Source organism: Acinonyx jubatus, chromosome B2 (genome assembly GCF_027475565.1).
Source record: "Acinonyx jubatus isolate Ajub_Pintada_27869175 chromosome B2, VMU_Ajub_asm_v1.0, whole genome shotgun sequence".
NCBI lineage: Eukaryota > Metazoa > Chordata > Mammalia > Carnivora > Felidae > Acinonyx > Acinonyx jubatus.
Genome location: NC_069385.1, coordinates 75,346,168 through 75,366,475, shown reverse-complemented (window position 1 = coordinate 75,366,475; position 20,308 = coordinate 75,346,168). Strand labels below are relative to the sequence as shown.

Genomic DNA, 20,308 nt, shown 5'->3' with positions numbered 1-20,308 from the left:
TATTTTGACATAGCTCAATAGTTTATTTTTGCTTTTGTTTACCTTCCCTCAGGAGACTTATCTAGAAAAAGTTGCTACAGCTGATGTCAGAGAAATGACTGCCTGTTATTTCTTCAATGATTTTTATGGTTTCAGGTCTCACATTTAGTCTTTCATCCAGTTTGAGTTTATTTTTGTATATGGTGAAGGAGAATGGTCCAGTTTCATTCTTTTGCATGTGGCTGTCCAGTTTTCCCAACACCATTTGTTGAAGAGACTGTCTTTTTTCCATTGGATATTCTTCTCTGCTTTGTTGAAGATTAATTGATCATGTAATTGTGGGTTCATTTCTGGGTTTTCTGTTCTATTGATCTGTGTGTCTATTTTTGTGTCAGTATCATCTGTTTTGATTACTACAGCTTTGTAATATAATTTGAAGTATAGAACTATGATGCCTCCAGCTTTGGATTTCTTTTTCAAGATTGCTTTGGCTATTCGAGGTCTTTTGTGGTTCCATACAATTTTAGGATTTTTATTCTAGTTCTGTGAAAAATGCTGTTGGTATTTTGATAGGGATTGCATTAAATGTATAGATTATTTGGGGTAGTATAAGCATTTTAATAATATTGGTTCTTCCAATCCATGAGCATGGAATGTCTTTTCACTTATTTCGTCATCTTCAATTTATTTCATCAGTGTTTTATAATTTTCAGAGTATGGTCTTTCACCTCTTTTGTTAGGTTTATTCCTAGGTATCTTATTGGTTTTCGTGCAGTTGTAAGTGGGATGGTTTTCTTAATTTCTTTCTCTGCTACTTAATTATTAGTGTATAAAAATGCAACAGATTTCTGTACATTGATTTTGTATCCTGCAACTTTATTAAATTCATTAATCAGTTCTAGCAGTTTTTGGTGGAGTCTTTCAGGTTTTCTTTATATAGTATCATGTCATCTGCAAATAGTGAAAATTTTACTTCTTCCATGCTGATTTAGATGACTTTTATTTATTTTTGTTGTCTGATTGTTGTGGTTAGGACTTCCAGTACTATATTGAACAAAAGTGGAGAAAATGGACATCCTTGTCTTGTTCCTGATCATAGAAGAAAAGTTCTCACTTTTCCTCCATTTAAGATGATATTAGCTATATATGGCCTTTACTATGTTGAAGTATGCTCCCTCTAAATCTACTGTGTTGAGAGTTTTTATCACGAATGGATGTTGTTCTTTGTCAAGTGCTTTTCTGCATCTATTGAAATAACCATAGGGTTCTTATCCTTTCTTATATTAATGTGATGTATCTCATTGATTGATTTGCAAATATGAACCACACTTGCAACCCAGGAATAAATCCAAGTTGATTATGGTGGATTATTTTTTTAATGTACTGTTGGATTTGGTTTGCTACTATTTTGTTGAGGATTTTTGCATTTGTGTTCATCAGAAATATTGATTGGCCTATAGTTCTCTTTGTTTGTGCTTTCTTTCTCAGGTTTTGGCATCAGGGTAATGTTGACTTCATAAAATGATTTTGGAGGTTTTCCTTCCTTTTCTATTTTATGGAATAGTTTGAGAAGAATAAGTATTTATTTATTTATTTATTTATTTATTTATTTAAACTTGTTTTACTTTTTATTTTTTTTAAATTTACATCCAAATTAGTTAGCATATAGTACAAAAATGATTTCAGGAGTAGATTCCTTAGTGCCCCTTACCCATTTAGCCCATCCCCCCTCCCACAATCCCTCCCATAACCCTCAGTTTGTTCTCCATATTTATGAGTCTCTTCTGTTTTGCCCCCTCCCTGTTTTTATATTGTTTTTGTTTCCCTTCCCTTATGTTCATCTGTTTTGTCTCTTAAAGTCCTCATGTCAGTGAAGTCATATGTTATTTGTCTTTCTCTGACTAATTTCACTTAGCATAATACCCTCCAGTTCCATCCACGTAGTTGCACATGGCAAGATTTCATTCTTTTTGACTGCTGAGTAATACTGTATTGTATATTGAATATTGTATATTGTATATTGTATATTGAATATATTGAATTGAATGTTGTTGGACATTCAGGCTCTTTCCATACTTTGGCTATTGTTGATAGTGCCATGTTTATAGTGCTGCTATAAACATGGGGGTGCATGTGTCCCTTTGAAACAGCACACCTGTATCCCTCGGATAAATACCTAGTAGTGCAATTGCCAGGTTGTAGGGTAGTTTTATTTTTAGTTTTTTGAGGAACCTCCATACTGTTTTCCAGAGTGGCTGCACCAGCTTGCATTCCCAGAGAATAATAAGTATTAACTCTTCTTTAAATGTTGGATAGGATTCACCTGTAAAGCCATCTGGTCCTGGACTGTTGTTTTGGGAGTTTTTTGATTACTGATTTGATTTCTTTGCTAGGTATCAGTCTGTTCAAATTTTCTATTTCTTCCTGTTTCAGTTTTGGTAGTTATATGCTTTTAGGAAATTGTCCATTTCCTCTAGGTTGTCCAATTTGTTGGCATATAGTTTTCATAGTATTCTCCTATAATTGTTTGTATTTCTGTGGTGTTGGATGTTATTTCTTCTCTCTAATTTGTGATTTTATTTATCTGAGTTCTTTTCACTTTTTCTAGGTAAGTCTGGATAGAGGTTTATCAATTTTGTTGATTTTTTTCAAAGAACCAGTTTCTGGTTTAATTGATTTGTTCTAATGTTCTATTGTTTTTGTTTTTGTTTTGTCTCTATATCATTTATTTCTGCTCTAATCTTTATTATTTCCTTCCTTCAGCTGGCTTTAGGCTTCATTTGTTGTTCATTTTCTAGCTCCTGTAGGTGTAAGGTTAGGTTTTTACTTGAGATTTTTCTTGCTCATAAGGTAGGCCTGTATTGCTATATACTTCCCTCTTAGGACCACTTTTGCTGAAGCCCAAATATTTTGGACCATTATGTTCATTTTCATTTGTTTCCATATATCTTTTTATTTCTTCTTTTATTTCCTGGTTGACTCATTCATTGTTTAGTAGAATGCTATATAACCTCCATGTCTTTCTGGTCTTTCTAGATTTTTTTCTGTGGTTGACTTCTAGTTTCATAGTGTTGTGGTCAGAACAGGTACATGATATGACTTGGATCTTCTTGTATTTGTTGAGACTTATTTTGTGGCCCAATATGCTATGTCTTCTGGAGAATGTTTATTTTTGACCTTTTAATGTTTTCAGTATGGCAGTGACTTAGCAAGCTGCTTCCTAGTGCCCTAGTGCCCACTTTGGGGCACAATATCCTTTACTTCTCACAGCTAGGTGGATGTTGCTATTTACATTTTACAAATGGGGCTTCCCAAAGCTAGAGACATACAAATAATTTAGTCATTGGTCTCTGCTCCTCATTACAGATGGCCCAAAGAGTGTCCTGCCTTTGCAGAAGCATTTTGCAAAGTCTCATACTATCCCTAAGGATAAAATAAGGGAATAGAGGATGTACAACAAGGCTCTCTCCCTGTCCCTGCACCTCCTTGGTATTATTTATCAGGAGAAAGACATAGAGGAGACATTTATCAGAGATGTGGCAAGTACAAATCTGGCAGGATACTCCATGAGACACATTTTATATCTGGACAAGAGATAATAATACTAGAAGGCTGAAGGCCTAGTCTTGCATTTAGGTTCACAGTCAATTTAAAAAGTAAAAGATGGAGTGACCCCAGTGAGAAGCAATTCATAATTCACGTAAAAGAAAAAAAAACCCAAGGATTTCAGTGGCTCACCAAGCCCTGAAAGGACCATAATGTGAAGTAGCTACTCAGTCGCAAACTTGGGTTGCAATGACAATGACAGGTCTTTTTTTTTTTTTTAAACAGACATTTGTGTGGAGCTTATTATGTGCCAGGCATAATTATGAGTGTTTCACAATTTTATCTCAATCCCTGTAACAACTTCATGAAGTAGGGAATATAATTATCACCATTCTCCGGTAACAGATGAGAAGGCTGAAGCACAGAAAGATTAAATAATTTGTTTAAGATTACATAGCCAGTAAACAGTAGAGCTGGGATTAGAACCTGGGCCCTTAACTACTACCATCTACCTCAAACCTGTGATGACTGGATCATGGGAGCCTAGGCTCCCTCCACACAGCATCCCCTTCTGGTGGCCCCTTAATGGAGGACAGAAACTAACTTTGCAGCATCCAGAGCAAAGTGACCTAGATGATGAGGATCTGAAGACTAGGCCATGTGAGGAACAATAAGTATGTAGCCTGGCAGAGAGGAGCCTTGGCCAGTTATGAGACCAGTCCTCAGATACCTGGAGAAGAGGAAGTAGGTTTGTTCCCAGTATCAGATCAAGCCAATTTTAGGTGATTTTCTGTCAGGACTGAGAGAGTATTCCCCCCCAGTGAGAGAGTATTGACTTCCATGTCTCTGCCCCTTTCAATGCTCAAATTCCTCAACTTTACTAGATACATAAAAGTAAATAAACTTTAAAAATAATTGGAAATTATAGTCTATGCATTTGTATGTATAGGTATGTAAGTAGGGTACTGAAGTAAAGTTTTGACTGAGCCCCACATTCAAATTATGTGAAATTCCAAAAGACAGTGCTAGACCACCAAGTAGAAATTTTAGTGTATATATTTGAGAACTTTTGCATAACATACCCCACTGGCTGCTTCAAGAATATGAGGATTATGAGGGGGCGCCTGGGTGGCGCAGTCGGTTAAGCGTCCGACTTCAGCCAGGTCACGATCTCGCGGTCTGTGAGTTCGAGCCCCGCGTCAGGCTCTGGGCTGATGGCTCAGAGCCTGGACCCTGTTTCCGATTCTGTGTCTCCCTCTCTCTCTCTGCCCCTCCCCCGTTCATGCTCTGTCTCTCTCTGTCCCAAAAATAAATAAAAAACGTTGAAAAAAAAATTTAAAAAAGAATATGAGGATTATGAGAGGAGGCTTTATTAAAGAGATTTATTCAGAAAGATCATTTCCTTCATCCCAAATCCAGCAAGGGGGACTTTTGAAGAAACACTAGTTGAACTGTACAGGTGTTTCTTGCATTTGGGGCTCATGTGGTGGCCTGGGCAGTAGGATCACCTGCCTTCACAGAGTTTGTTAGGGCAAAAGATATCATAGACCTTCCTGTGGGACCAAGTGGGACCATGTAGGAAAGAGGGCTGACCTGGAGCCACTCTAAATTCAGCCCAGGAGTGAGGGCACCCCAGCAGCTAGAGTTTCCAGAAATCCAGAGACTAAGGAGAGTGAGCAGTCAGCTGAAGGAGAGTGAGTATCATTAAAGTACCCATAAACAGAGGGGCCATATAGTCCCGGCCCCTACTTTGATTTTGGCGGGGTGATAAACTGACCAGCAGTTGCACATAAAGTGGAGAATAAGAAAAGAGATCAACATTCCCCCAATCCCTGCAGAGACTAGTGGGCAGCAGGACCTAGCTGGCATAGGGAAGGAGATTTAATGTTATAACCAGGTTGGAGTTTCTTTTATTTCCAGACTGCAAACTTGAATTCTTTTGGGACTTTGAAGTGGTTGCTTGAGCAGAAAGGTCTACCCAAGGATCTACTCAAGTGTTCATCTGAAGACAGGGAGGATGAATCCACTGAATGCATTTTAAGGGGCAACAGAAGAGAAAAATAAAATTGACGTTTGATCAGGTCCCACAGCTGCACCAGCTCAGAGTATGGATTATATATGCTTAGGTCGAAACAGTAAAGAGTAACGGTCTATTCGCTTGATGTTACATGTACTCCAGACTTGGAGGTAGGAGCGTTTAGAAAAGGAAAGAAAATATTTACTTGCCCAGAGTGCAGGGGTGTTAGGCTTCAGAAGATTGACTCATGAAATAAAAATACAATGAATACTTGAAAGAAAATACCCCATAAGATTTTCAGAGTTCTCAAGTGTCCATTAGTCTTTTGTTCATGGTTGAAAGCAACTTTCGCACATGATTACTGTATTCCCCAAAGTTATGACTTATCTTCAGACACCCCATAACAAACAATCAGGAGAAAAAAATGGTTTCCCTTAGGGAGCCCAGGCTTATGGGACATGTTCAAGGTTTTGTTATCTGGGGGACCAACTTTCAGACAGGATGGTCATGTTATTTTTAGCTTATGTCAGGGTGCAAAGTGATTTTTCTTCTTGACTAGAGAATAAGAACTGCTTAGTCCTATTAGAAAGAGGGGCAAGTATGCATTTTTGCTTCTCCTTCCTTGCAAACATGATTCTTCAATCCATTATGGTGTTGCTGAGATGTGAAGTAAAAAACCAGAAGTTGAGCATCTTTTTATGAAATACTAAAATTATGGATTTTAGTTAAAGTCTGAGTTGAATTGTTGCTTGTGCCTCTGTTACCAAGATCTATGCGATTTTCACCTGACTGGAGAACATTAGTAAATTTTGTAACCCTTCAAGTGAAAATAATTTATAAGCTTCAAATAATCACTCTCCTCAAAGGTGCCTTTGTTTTCTTCATGTCCTTGGTAACAGCAAAAACAACAATTAAAGGCAGAGGTGGGGCAGGCTGAGGGGGCTGCTTCCTACAGGTCAGCTTTACAGTTGCCTAGTTGATCAAGAAAGAAAAATTAGAGATAAGTGAGGATATGTGGGTGTAAACAGCACCTGTATTTCTATGAATATTTGTGTAGATACCCCCTCCCCCAATATAATTCTCTTGTGTGGAAGAAAAAAGAAAAAAACAAAGCAACAGGTGAATCTGAAGATCGGGATGCTCTATCATGTAAACCGACATATATTCCAACCAGCGCTCCTCTGAAGTCTCCATTAAATTACCTTAGTAGGAGAGGATAGTTAACCCATGTTTCTGGGAGTCTGAAGCATAGGCCAAGGCCACCAGAAGCAAATATGTATTTCTCTTGAATATTCATTTGATATTTGCAGTTTACTCTATAACATATCTGTACTTATTTAATTTGAAAATATAACCTTCTAAGTCTTTTAAATGCATTCTTTTGAATGCATTTTAAGGGGCACTGGAAGAGAAAAATAGGATTGACATTTGATCAGGCCCCACAGCTGCACCAGCTCAGAGTATGGATTATATATGCTTAGGTTGAAACAGTAAAGAGTAACAGTCTGTTTGCTTGATGTTACTTACATGCACTCCAGACTTGGATGTAGGAACATTGAACCGGGAGGATGAGCCAGGTATGTCCTGAGACTTGGGGGGTTGATATCCCCAGTCCTCGGCAGGCAGAGCAAGGAACTGGCATTTCTGACTCTTGCTGTGCAAGGCTCTGTCTGGCTGTCTTCTGGCCAGTCCTTCCTTGCAGTTGAGAAGGCCCGGGGGAGCCTGGAGCCTGGCTGGCCTTGCTCTGCCAGACTCTGTCTGCTTGTAATTAGGGACTGTACTAGGTTGGCAGTGGGTATGGTAGGTGGAAAAACTAGAAAAGACAAAGACATACACCTTAGTTTAAGAATCCCAGACAAAGGAGGATATGATGATCATGAGAAAGTGTAGCCTTCCTATGGTTCGGTCTGGAGCTCTTAAATAAACCACTGCTTTGGTTTAAATTTCCTTTTCTGTGGAACAGAGATTGGAATACTTGGTCCTTCTCCTTTTGGCTTATTTGTCAAAAGAATGATTCAGCTCAGGGCTGTAAAGAACAGTGTGTGCTGTTTGGAGACAGATAGCATGAGCAGTAAATACAAAGTAGGCTCGTTTGCCAGATCGTCCTCAAAGTGATTTAAGATATGGCCAGTCTCATTCTCCTTAGCCCTATTATGACGAATGTTTCACAAACTCCACTAATTAAAATGGAAAGGGTGGTTGGTTTCCTAGTATTGTTAAAATGGTAATTCACCTGGCCATGATGTTTTATAATAACAGCTCTATAAATCAGCATGAGAGTTCAGGGAGAGGCGAAGTCTGATCCTAAGGGAATCTGACTTATATACTCATTATTAAAGTGAGAGAGTCAGGTAATCCACATGACAGGATTTGAATGAAGGGAGACAATCCTCATGGACTTGGGCAGGACTCTGGTCGGGGGGAAGTGGTGACTGAGCATTATTCTCAAAGGTTGGCAGGAATCCAGAATAGGGGGTAGATGGCAGTCCAGGCTGGCAGGTGGAATAGAGTAGGCAAAACTCAGAGGACTGTCTTCGAGCCCTCCCCCACCTGGCCCCTTGCTGTAATGAGCCTCTCTTTCATCATAATCCCATTCACGTATTGTCTGCCTGTGTCATCAGGCTTTTGCATTGCACCTTAATGTCTCTGTGTGTGTATTTGAAGGGGTGATATTTAACAGAGGAGAGTTTGGTTTCAAATAGAAGTCTGAATTCTTTCAGGGCATAGGCCTTGACTTTTGAAACCCCACAAAATCTTTCATAGTGGAACTCATAGTGTTTAAAATATCCTCGTTGGGCTGAATGGACCCATACTCATTTTAACATGTTCTTCTTGAAGGACATGTTGATGAGAACATCACAAATTGTTGAAGATGGCATATAGTGGGGTAGGTTAATGACATTTCAAAAAGGGTTTTCTTTCCAGAAATTTTTTGTTGTTTAGTTACAGTAAAAGTGGTTGGTTTAGTAAGTCAATTTTCACGGACTTTCTAGGACAGTTTACTATTTATTTATTTTTCATTTTTATTTATGTTTTTTAATGTTTATTTATTTTTGAGAGACAGCATGAGAGCAGGGGAGGGGTAGAGAAAGAGGTAAAGAGAGGATCTGAAGCAGACTCCAAGCTATCAGTGCAGAGCCCAGTGTGGAGTTCAAACCCACGAACCATGAGATCATGACCTGAGTTGAAGTCAGACGCTTAACTGACTCAGTCACCCAGGCGCCCCTATGACAGTTTAAATAATCAAAACTGTATTAGTTTGCTAGGGCTCTCATAACAAAATATCAAAGATTGAGTGGCTAAAACAATAGAAATTTATTTCCTCACAGTTCTGGAGACTTGAAGTCCAAGATCAAGGTGTCATCAGGGGCTGGTTTCCTCTGAGGGCTGAGGGAAGGATGTGTTCCAGGCCTCTCTCTCTCTGGTTTGTAGGTGGCCATCCTCTCGCTGTCCCTATGTGCACAAGTGGCCCTGGCATCCCTCCCTGTGTCCTTATTACTTTTTGTAAGAACACCAGATTGGATTAGGGCTCACCCTAAAGGCCTCATTTTAACTTCGTTCCTTTTGTAAAGGCCCTGTCTTCAAATGTAGCCACATTCTAAGGTTTGGGGGTGGTTAGGGCTACAACATACAAATTTTAGGGGGACACAGTTCAGCCTGTGACAGTACTATATCCATACTGCACTGTATACACACACACACACACACACACACACACACACGTGTACACACACACAATTTTTACAAATAGACACACATCATTGAGTTCGTGATACAAATGGAAAACACTTGATATTTTATTCAGTTACAGAATCATAGATTCTGTAGAAGAAAATCTCACCACATCCCTACGAGTCCTTTCCTTTGCTTTCAGAGAGGATGGATGTCTAAGCCATTTCGGGCAGCTTTCATGCGAATGCAATGGACCGAGGCAGTGTAATACAGACCCACGTAAAAGTATCTGCCTCCTGTGAACATGTTGATGTCACTGTCAGCTTTCCTTTCTTGCAGAGGACTGCCTTTACTGTGAGATTATCTCTTTGTCGCTTGGAAGGTGCTTAAAATGACTTTTTGCTTATGGGATGATAATTATTAATAATAGTTGTTTTCAAAAAATGTCCTTATTTGGCAAAATAAAAATATTGGCAGTCCTGTCTTGCAGATCCATAAATTCTAGCTGGTCTCCAGAAAACATTCCCCAGAGACTGGAGCCCGTTTTAGAAGATTATGGTGTTTTCTCTTTGTGACTTTAAATGCAATCCACAAGAAGGCTCTGGAAGCTTGGGAATAGTAACTTGTAATGGACTTCTGCTGAAATGAGGTTGGCTAATGACAGGGACAACAGAAGGTGAAGCTGGTCAAAAGGAGAGCTTGTGAAGCAACCAGTGTGTCTCCAGGACTGGTGGAGGTAAGGGGACCCGAGCCAGGGCTGCACCAGTATTTTCCCCCCGCTGCCCACGGCTCTCTCTGGTATGCAGGAGGAAGATTCCTCACATCCTAGATAGAATATTCCTTTTACATGGAAAGGACTCACCACAAGGGCTCTGGAAAAGAACAAAGCTGAATCCTTGAAAGCTGGCCATAGCAGAAGGCTGCGGTGCTGTCTCCCACACAGGGTGTTAGGGCCCAGACACCGGGTTCCTCACCATGTGAAAATATCAGACTCTGGAGGCTGACATGCTGGCATTTCCCAAATGGGGAAACGGTGCCAGCTTGTGTTTCTGCAAAGCTCAGATAAGCAACCCCAGGCTTTGAAAATGGACATTATACCAAATACTGCCAGACTGCAGTCTTCTGTTTCTTTCATGTCCTTGGGGATTTGGTGGCCCAGGCTGATTAATTTGGGACGTGGATGAAAAATGTTGCCTTCTGGGCTTTTTCAAGGGTGCTTGGTGACTGCTTGAGAGGAGAGGCCAGAGACACGGTCCTCCAAATCTAACTGTGGGGTTTAAGAACCAAGATGAAATAGCTTGTGAAAACAGAAGCCTCACCCCTGCCCCCTTTTATCTAAAGCCTAAAATGGTGGCTGCTCTGGGAGAGGTTGTCCGGCATGTCTTTCTGCTTCCCTGGAGAACCTCTGATAGGCTGGCTCTGCTTTTCACTCCTTCTTGTCTCCAGGTGTCTTTCAGCGCTCTACTCCTCTCTTAAAGGACGGCCTTTCCTCTTTCAGGATCTTTGCACATGTGACTTTCATTACGCTTTGGTCTCTATCCATCCCTAAATAGTTCTTTTAGATGAACAGGAATAGTGTAAGGGAGAGAAAAGAAGGAATGGGAAAACACTTTCTCTGTGGTGGGTAAGGGCTTGAGATTTCTAGATATCTGCCTTTTTGTACAGATATAGCCTGTTTGCTAGTTCCTGGCCAGCCCTCTGAGGGTGGTGGTAATGCTTCTTTCTGACTTGAGAGAGTAGCAGGAAGACCTGCTGGGTCTGTGGGCCTGGGTAGCCACAGATGGGGGTCACTGCTGTGCAGATGGGGACAGCAGCTGACACAGAGGATGGAAAACACTCGCTTTTATTTCCTTCATTGTTTTATGTACTTTTGCTATTTTTCTCTTATCCATTTTGACACTAGATGAAGCCTACTGCCTTTCTTTGCTCTGCTTAATACATTGGCTATAATGCCTGATTACCAATAAAAATGAGATGATCAAACCAGACTTCATACTATTTTGCTTAAAAAATTGGAGAGGTTGTTACCATATTTTTGACTTGATGGAATAGCGTGAATCCCATGATGTCCCTATTTCTCATTAAAACTTTTAAAGCATCTAAATGAATGCCTTTTGAGTTATTTTTATTGTAATTGTGTTCATTTGTGTAGGGCACACAGATCAATGAACCACATAGTGAATTGGATAAGAATTGGCTGACAGGGGAGTTGGTGATGCTTGAAGAAGAAGTCTAGCTTTTCTATCTCAGACTTGCACTTCTTAGCTTATAATAATAGTGCTGGCTGCTATGTATTGATCTTAACTGGGTCCTGGCTACCCATACTTCATGCAACATCACATATAATCTGATGAAGTTTTGGGGGGATGGGGGTTCATGGGGTCCGGAGCTGATGACCAAGAAAGAATTCTTGAAGACGTCTTTGTTGCAAAAATGTGACTTTATTAAAGCATGGGGACAGGACCCATGGACAGGAAGAGCTGTACTGGGGTCCTGTTGGGTAACACATTATATACCCTCAGGTTGGGAGAGGGTCAGGGATAGAGTAAGTCTCTAAGGAATTTTTGGAAGCAAGGTTTCTAGGACATTGAGGGGCTAGCAGTTGTTAGGGAAACACCATTTATTACCATTTAATAAAACCTCAGTCATGAGACCCTTCAGATGTACATGGGGGGTGGTGCATAAGCTTGGGTTATGTTTGCCAGCATATATCTTGGGAGCAGTTGAGATAAAGGAAGCTGGCTTACGGGATCCTGGAGTTTGGGATAATGTTAAACTAAGGTTCTCTTTTGCCCCTGGCAAAATGTCATCCTTGAGGCACCTGAGGTCCTAGAGGGTGTTCACTCTGCCAGTCTCAAGGGCTTATCAGTGGACTGTAGGCAGTAAGGGAATTTAATTTTTCATTTGCCTTAGTTTCCCATATTACCATGGTAAGCACTTATACCCCTTTCCTTTGTTCTTGGGTAGCCAGGAGTGTCCGAGGAATATCACAGGTATTCTACCTGGGGTGTGTGTGGGGGGGGGGGGGAATGTTACCTTGTGCTTTTCCCCTCTGTCTGCCTCATGCTCCCTCATCATAATCTTTACAGCAACTGCATGAAGTAGGTACTGTTATCATCATCATATTCCTGATGGGAAAATTGAAGCTTAGATCTTTTTTTCCCCATTGCTATAAAGGAGGGTTAGAAAACTTTTTCTATAAAATAGCAGAAAGTAAATATTTTAGGCTTTTTGGGCCATGCTATGTCTGTTGCCACTACTCATCTCTGCTGTTGTAATGCTAGAGAAACCATTAAAAAAATATAAAACGCAACAAGGATGGCTGCTGTGTTCCAGTAAAACTTTATTTAGGGACTCTGATATTTGAATTTGAATTTTCTTACATCACAAAATATTATTTAAGAATTATTTTCAACCACTAAAAAATATAAAAACATTCTTCACTTGGAAGCTGTACAAAAACAGTTGGTGGGCCAGATTTGCTGACTCCAGTGTAGATGAGAGTTTGCAGGGAGGGAAGGAGGAATGAGTTAGGATGGGCTGGTAGGAAGCACATTCTTACCAGAGGGAATAGCATGTGTGCAGGGACAGACAGCATGAAGTCTTTGAGGAACTGCAGGAAATACAAGTGCAGTTTGGTAGGGTATGAGGCAAGATAATTGGACACCAAGACCCGAGTCATGACCTTGTAGGAACTTTCAAGGATTTTGGGCTTTGTCCTTAGGGCAATGGGAAGCCATTAAAAGTATTAAGCAAAGGAGTGACAGGGGCAATTTGTTTTTTTACAAAGATTACTGGCTGATAAATGAAGAGTAGATCACAAAGGGTCAGTAAGAGTAGAAGCAGAAAAACCAGTTAGGCAGCTCAAGAAGGGAACCAGGTGGGTGATGATGGTGTCTTCTTGACTGTAGCCAGAACCATTTCCGGGCAACATATGGAATGGTGGTAGAGCAAATATGAAGACCCAGGTCTCCCAGCTTCAAATCTAGTGTCATTTCCTGCATGGTGTGAAATTCTCCACATTATTTTTTTTTTAATTTTTTTTTAAATGTTTGTTTATTTTTGAGAGAGACAGAGACAGAATGCAAGTGGGTTAGGGGCAGAGAGAGAGGGAGACAGAATCCGAAGCAGGCTCCAGGCTCTGAGCTGTCAGCACAGAGCCTGACGTGGGGCTGGAACTCACAAGCTGTGAGATCATGACCTGAGCTGAAGTTGGACCCTCAACCGACTGAGCCACCCAGGGGCCCCTCTCTACATTCTGAAATGGACATGATGTTTATCCAATCTACCATTTATCTCTGAACCCTACGACTGAAGAGCTACTCTCTCACACAATTCTTTTCCTCTGGAAGAAGGACTCATAAGTGAGGATAGTGTTTCTTATGTTTGAGTTGCTAATTTTCATTTCCTGAGGAAATTTATTGAGAGAAATAATCTCTTGTTCAAACGATACAAAGACCAAAGATAATACTGTGGTAATGGTTTTATGTATTTTTGTGCTGGTGCTAGAAAGGTTACTGAATACTTACTTAAAGGTCAGCTTTTCTTAAAATTTGTGTAGCTTTCTTTCCCAAATGAGAAATGGTACATTCTCATCTGCCTTTGAAAGAATGATTTGTTTGACTGGGCACTCAGTTCTGATACTGGCATGTATCTCTGGATCAGAGCACACCATCCTTTGAACAATATGATGCTGAGGGGTGAGAGTCTATTTCTATGGGGTCCAGGACTGGGGAATGAGGAAGAAAGGAAAAGGGAAAGATGAGACCCATGCCTTGGGGCAGAGGGGTGGTGGTGATTTTGCCTCAGCTTCTCTGGGGGTTGTGTCCTAGAGGCAGCAGTGGGTGATATTGACCCAAGGTGGGTAGGAGAAGGGGAACATCAGAAAGATCTTGGGGGTGAGACCCTGTGGTTATAACTTCTCAGTGAATCTTAGTTTTGGCTGATCTTTCATTCAAATTTTCCCTTATATTACTGCTATTTGTCACTTTGTATTATTTCTTCAATATAAAGCAAGGTCTGTGGGATCTGGGTCTGTATCTCAAGCATCTCCTCCCATCCCATAATGAGTACTGTCTTGTACACAGTAGGTGCTCAGTATTGAATACCGGCTCTGTTGACTTGTCAACTTTGGCATCCATGCTGCACAGTGCAACTTCTTGTCTCAGTGAAGTCAGAGTTTTTGAATCTAAAATCATCACAAAGACACTCAGGACATCCTGAGGACAGGACAAATTTCAGGAGTAAACAGTAGGCAAGATTTGGGCTACCACTGAGGATCTTTTCCCATTATGGGACTTTTGGTTGACCACTTCTCTTTTCTCCCCTCTCCCACCCCCAATTTCATTAGGTATCGGTTTCTTGTCTTTCTTTTTGCATAGCAGGTGCTCAGTATATGTATACTGTGCTAGTTCACTTCTGGTACTGATTTTATTTATTCTCTGTAGGTTCTTTATGTACTCATGTAGGTGTAGGTAGGTGATGGGGCTGAAGTTGTAAGCTTGGAGACTTTGGTATACTGTCTCCTTTCTTCTCTTCCTTCTTTTATCAGTTATTGAAAGGGGCACCTGGGTGGCTTAGTCATTTGAGCGGCCGACTTCGGCTCAGGTCATGATCTCGCGGTCCATGAGTTCGAGCCCCTCGTCGGGCTCTGTGCTGACAGCTCAGAGCCTGGAGCCTGTTTCAGATTCTGTGTCTCCCTCTCACGGACCCTCCCCCGTTCATGCTCTGTCTCTCTCTCTCTCTCAAAAATAAATAAACATTAAAAAAAATTATCAGTTATTGAAAGTTGGTTATGTGCCAGGCATTGAGTTAAGTTCTGGGAGACAACAACAGAAGACATGGTGTCTGATTTCAAATACATTCCAATCTAGTAGAGATAAAAGGAAACAATGGCTATTTGGTATGAAGTATAGGCAGCCAGTAAGGACCTCTCCCTGACCTCATGGATGGGACCTCCCTGAGACCTTTCCCTTCTGAACTTTTGAATGTAGGTCAAGAGCAATAAGAGTAACTGTGCAGTTGAGGATGAATTAACAGGTTCTACACTTGCCTTTCTCCATTTTTGCAGGGTAGAGATGTCTGCCCAGAGGTTAATTTCTAACAGAACATCCCAGCAATCTGCATCTAATTCTGATTACACCTGGGAATATGAATATTATGAGATTGGACCAGTTTCCTTTGAAGGACTGAAGGCTCATAAATGTAAGTCTTATATAATTCCCCATTGTAAACATAATGTATTTGTCTTAACTTGTGAAATTCCCAGTGATGAATTTTCCTGAACATTCTTTTTACACAACTCTGTTCCCCCAAACCCCAGAAAGCACCCCCTTCCAAACAGCCTGGTTGCTCAGAGATGGTATTACATGAGGGACAAAGAACTTGAAAGATTCCCTTAATGGAGGAACATGAATCAGTGTCATTCTCAAACTGAGATTCTATTCTATTTTATTTTATATTTTATTTTATTTTATTTTATTTTATTTTATTTTATTTTATTTATTGTTTAATTTACATCCAAGTTAGTTAGCATATGGTGCAACAATAATTTCAGGAGTAGATTCCTTAATGCCCCTTATGCATTTAGACCATACCCCCCACTCCCGAAACCCCTCCAGCAACCCTGTTTGTTCTCTATATTTAAGAGCCTTTTATGTTTTGTCCCCCTCCCTGTGTTTATATTCTTTTTGCTTCCCTTCCTTTATGTTCCTCTGTTTTGTCTTAAAGTCCTTATATGAGTGAAGTCATGTGATATTTGTCTTTCTCTAACTGACTAATTTCACTTAGCATAATACCCTCTAGTTCCATCCATGTAGTTGCAAATGGCAAGATTTCATTCTTTTTGATTGCCTAATAATACTCCTGTGTGTGTGTGTGTGTGTGTGTGTGTGTGTGTGTGTATGTGTGTGTATGTATCACATCTTTATCCATTCATCCATCGATGGACATTTGGCCTCTTTCCATACTTTGGCTATTGTGGTAGTGCTGCTATAAACATTGGGGTGCAAGTGCCCCTTTTTGAAACAGCATACCTGTATCCCCTGGATAAAAATCTAGTAGTGCAATTGCTGGGTCATAGGGTACTTCTATTTTTAATTTTTTGAGGAGCCTCCATACTGTTTCCCAGAGTGGCTGCACCAGTTTGCATTCCCACTAACAGTGCAAGAGGGTTCCCATTTCTCTACATTCTCACCAGCATCTATAGTCTCCTGATTTGTTCATTTTAGCCATTCTGACCGGTGTGAGGTAGTATCTCATTGTGGTTTTGATTTGTATTTCCCTGATGATGAGTGATGTTGAGCATTTTTTCATGTGTTGGCTGGCCATCTGGATGTCTTCTTTGGAGAAGTGTCAATTCATGTGTTTTTCCCATTTCCTCATTGGATTATTTGTTTTTTAGGTGTTGAGTTTGATAAGTTCTTTATAGCTTTTGGATCCTACCCCTTTATCTGATATGTCATTTGCAAATATCTTCTCCCATTCCATAGGTTGCCTTTTAGTTTTGCTGATTGTTTCCTTTGCTGAGCAGAAGCTTTTTATTTTGATGAGGTCCCAGGAGTTCATTTTTGCTTTTGTTTCCCTTGCCACTGGAGATGTGTTGAGTAAGAAGTTGCTGTGGCCGAGGTCAAAGAGGTTTTTGCCTGCTTTCACCTACAAATTGAGATTCTTTTCAAAGTATTGATGTTTCCAGCTCTCCCAAGCTGTGTGAACATTTGGGCCATCAAAAAGTAGTCTGGAACTATTTTGAAGAACCTTCTTTTCTAACGCATGGTCAATGGCATCCTTTCATCCCTGCTGGTTTTCTGAGGCTGTAGAGAGCATTCTGTGTGTGTGTTCATAATGACCGACTAGAATCGCCTGTGACAATTCCTAACTCTGTGTGATAGGCATGAATTGTGCTTCATGTGATTGGAGCGATTAATGAGCCAGCACAGAGCAAGGAAATACAATTCTGTGGAAGGTTACTGTCCAACTCCAGTCATACTGCATGCTGACTGACCAACACAAAGCTTCTTTGTTGGCTAAGAACTGCTGCCAACTCCCAGATCCTGTTGTGTTTACTCCCTAAATATTCCAGAGATGTTAGGTTGTTTCAGAATGAATATCCATAGCACTATAAAAATTTTAGGTTCTTAACCAGTTCAGTTTCATGGGGCACATTAGGAACTGTAAGAAAGACTAGAAATGGAGATGCAAATGTGGTAAAGGGAATACTTTTGCTCTGTTAGGATTTCCTAGATGCTGCTATTCTGACCTGTCTTGGTGTTCATGATCCTTCACTTTCACCTGATCCTCCCTTGCAAGGAAGGCTTTTTACTTGTTCTTTCAGCTTTATTGAGGTATACTTGACAAATAAAATTATAATATATTTAAAAGGTACCAAATGATGATTTAGTGTACACACACATTGTGAACGGATTCCATCCATCAAGTTAATTGACACACTCGTCACCTCAGATATTTCCCTTTTTATTTATTTATTTTTTGGTGAGAACATTTAAGTTCTACTCTGTTACAAATTTTAATTATGCAGTACATGTTGTCAACTATACTGATCTTGTTATATGTTAGATCCTCAGACCTTATCCCTTTTATAACTGAAAGTTTATAACCTTTTATCAACTTCTCCCTGTTTCCTCCACACCAAGCTCTTGGCAACCACTTTTCTACTCTGTTTCTTTCTTTCTTTCTTTCTTTCTTTCTTTCTTTCTTTCTTTCTTTCTTTCTTTCTTTCTTTCTTTTTTAATGTTTATTTATTTTTGAGAGAGAGAGCCAGAGAGACAGAGCGTGAGTGGGGGAGGGGCAGAGAGAGAAGGAGACACAGAATCCAAAGCAGACTCCAGGCTCTGAGCTGTCAGCACACAGCCTGAGCAGGGCTCAGACTCATGAACCACAAGATCATGACCTGAGAGTGAAGTGGGATGCTTAACCGACTGAGCTACCCAGGTGCCCCAAGATTTCCTTCTTCTGAAGGACAACTAATATTTTAGTGTGTGTGTGTGTGTGTGTGTGTGTGTGTGTGTGCACCTATGTAACTGATGGACACTTAGGTTTTTTTCTATATTTTGACTATTGTGAATAATGCTGCAGTGAACATGGGAATGTAGATATCTCTTCAAGATAATGGTTTCATTTCCTTTGGATATATATCCAGAAGTGAGAAGTCTGGATCATAGGTAGTTTTATTTTTAATTTTTTGAGGAAACTCCATACTATTTATCATAGTGGCCGTACCAGTTTACATTTCCACCAAGAGTGTGCAAGTATTCCCTTTTCTCCACACCTTCACCAACACTGATTATCCCTTGTCTTTTTTAATAATAGACATTCAAACAGGGATAAGGTAATATCTCATTGAGGTTTTGATTTGCATTTCCCTGATGATTAGTGATGTTGAGCACATTTTCACGTACCTATTGGCCATTTGGATGTCTTCAGAAAATATATATTCAGGTCCTTTGCCCACTTTTTAATTGGGTTGCTCTTTGGCATTGAATTGTATGGGTTCCTTATATATTTTAGATATTAACCCCTTATCAGATATTCAGTTTGCAAATATTTTCTCCCATTCCATAGGTTACCTTTTCCTTTTGTTGGTGATTTCCTTTGCTGTGCAGAAGCTTTTTAGTTTGATGTAGTCCCACTTATTTAATTTTGCCTTTGTTGCCTTTGCTTTTGGTATCAAATCCTAAAAAATCATTGCCCCGACCAATGTCATGGAACCTGCCCCCAATGTTCATGACCATTATTTTGCACTCTCTATTGGGTAAATCTCTTATTTCCATTTCATTAAGATCTGTTTTTGGACATTTATCTTGTTCATTAGTTTGGAACATATTCTTTTTCTTCATTTTTCTTGACTCTCTGGGCTTGTTTCTGTGCATTAGATAAAACACCTACCTACCCCAGTTTTGAATGGTCTTGTGTGGGAGATCAACTAAGCTCCCAGTTGCCTCTCAAACGTTTATGATTGTCAGAGCAAACTTCTTTGTTCTTAGGCTTCTAGTAGTTGAGGGCATGTCAAGATTTGCTTGTGTCCTCAAGGGAAAAATCGTGATCTGCACTTACATGTAGCCTGATTACGAGCCAGACCCTTAGGCAGCAGCTGGGAAAGTATGCAATTAAACCCCTCCCAGGGAGAAATTGGGAGATAGAAGTTTTGTAACAGGGGCGCAGGGGTGTAAGAGCACCTGGCTCTGGGGGGGGGGGGGGCCTGAGTAGACCAGGTTTGGCCACCTGCAGCTGACAAAATCCAAAGGCAGAGAAATGAGTAATAGTAAAACAAGAAAGCAGTTATATCAGTGACGCCATCATCAGGAAGACAGCTGACTAGCATCTCAAAGACTGTCTCCAAAGTGCTGAAAATACTTCCAGGTTTATATAAGAAAAATGGGGGACAAATGTGGGCAGTAGAGTCAGGTTATCATTGGTTTGGAGTCAATCATGGGCAGGCTCTTGCTGGCTCAGGGAAGTCCTTATTGCAGAATGGGGTAGTTTCGGTTTCCATCAGGGGACGCTTTGCCCCAGGATCTTTTGCCTGAATTAAGAGAAAAGCTGGAAAGAAATAATTAATTAGAAAGTTGGAGGTCAAAATGGACGTAGTGAAAGTCCTCTTTCAGTTTTTGCCTGTTTCCTCTCTTTTAGACCAAGTGCATAGCTGTGAAAGTACTCCTGTGCTTGTTAAGAACTGCTTCTTTGTTCACTATAGTCCTGTGGGACTCCTGAATGTGGACACCATTGGTATCAGAGCCAGGTGACTGGGGACCTGTGCCTCGGGCTGTAGCCACAAAAGCTAGGATGTCAGACTTGTATACAAGCTCTTTCCAGGGAGATACTAGTGACTTGGTTTTATTACTGGAGCAGGCTGGAGGGAGAAGGCAGGGGAGGTGTTTGTCAGCTTCCCTGCCCTTTGGAGAAGATGGCGGTGGGCGCCACTAGATGTGTGCTAAATTAGAAGCTTGGCCCTGAGGCAACATCTTTTAAAGTATGCAGATAAACCCCTTTCAGGGAAAGAATGGGAAATGGGTGTTTTTGTCTGCTTCCTCTGCACTGAGCCTGGGGGAGGTGGCTGTGGTGAAGGCTTGCAAGCCC

The 20,308-nt window shown here is 40.5% G+C and overlaps 1 protein-coding gene across 2 annotated transcripts in view; it reads left to right on the top strand.

Annotated features, from left to right (window-relative positions):
• MRAP2 (melanocortin 2 receptor accessory protein 2) overlaps positions 1-20,308 on the top strand; it is a 130,203-nt gene that overhangs the window by 83,393 nt on the left and 26,502 nt on the right. For both annotated transcript variants that reach the window (XM_053222500.1, XM_027057318.2), the window contains exon 2: positions 15,285-15,418. In XM_053222500.1, the coding sequence (XP_053078475.1) occupies positions 15,292-15,418 (127 nt within the window). In that variant the 5' untranslated portion in view covers positions 15,285-15,291. The remainder of the gene's footprint in view (positions 1-15,284; positions 15,419-20,308) is intronic.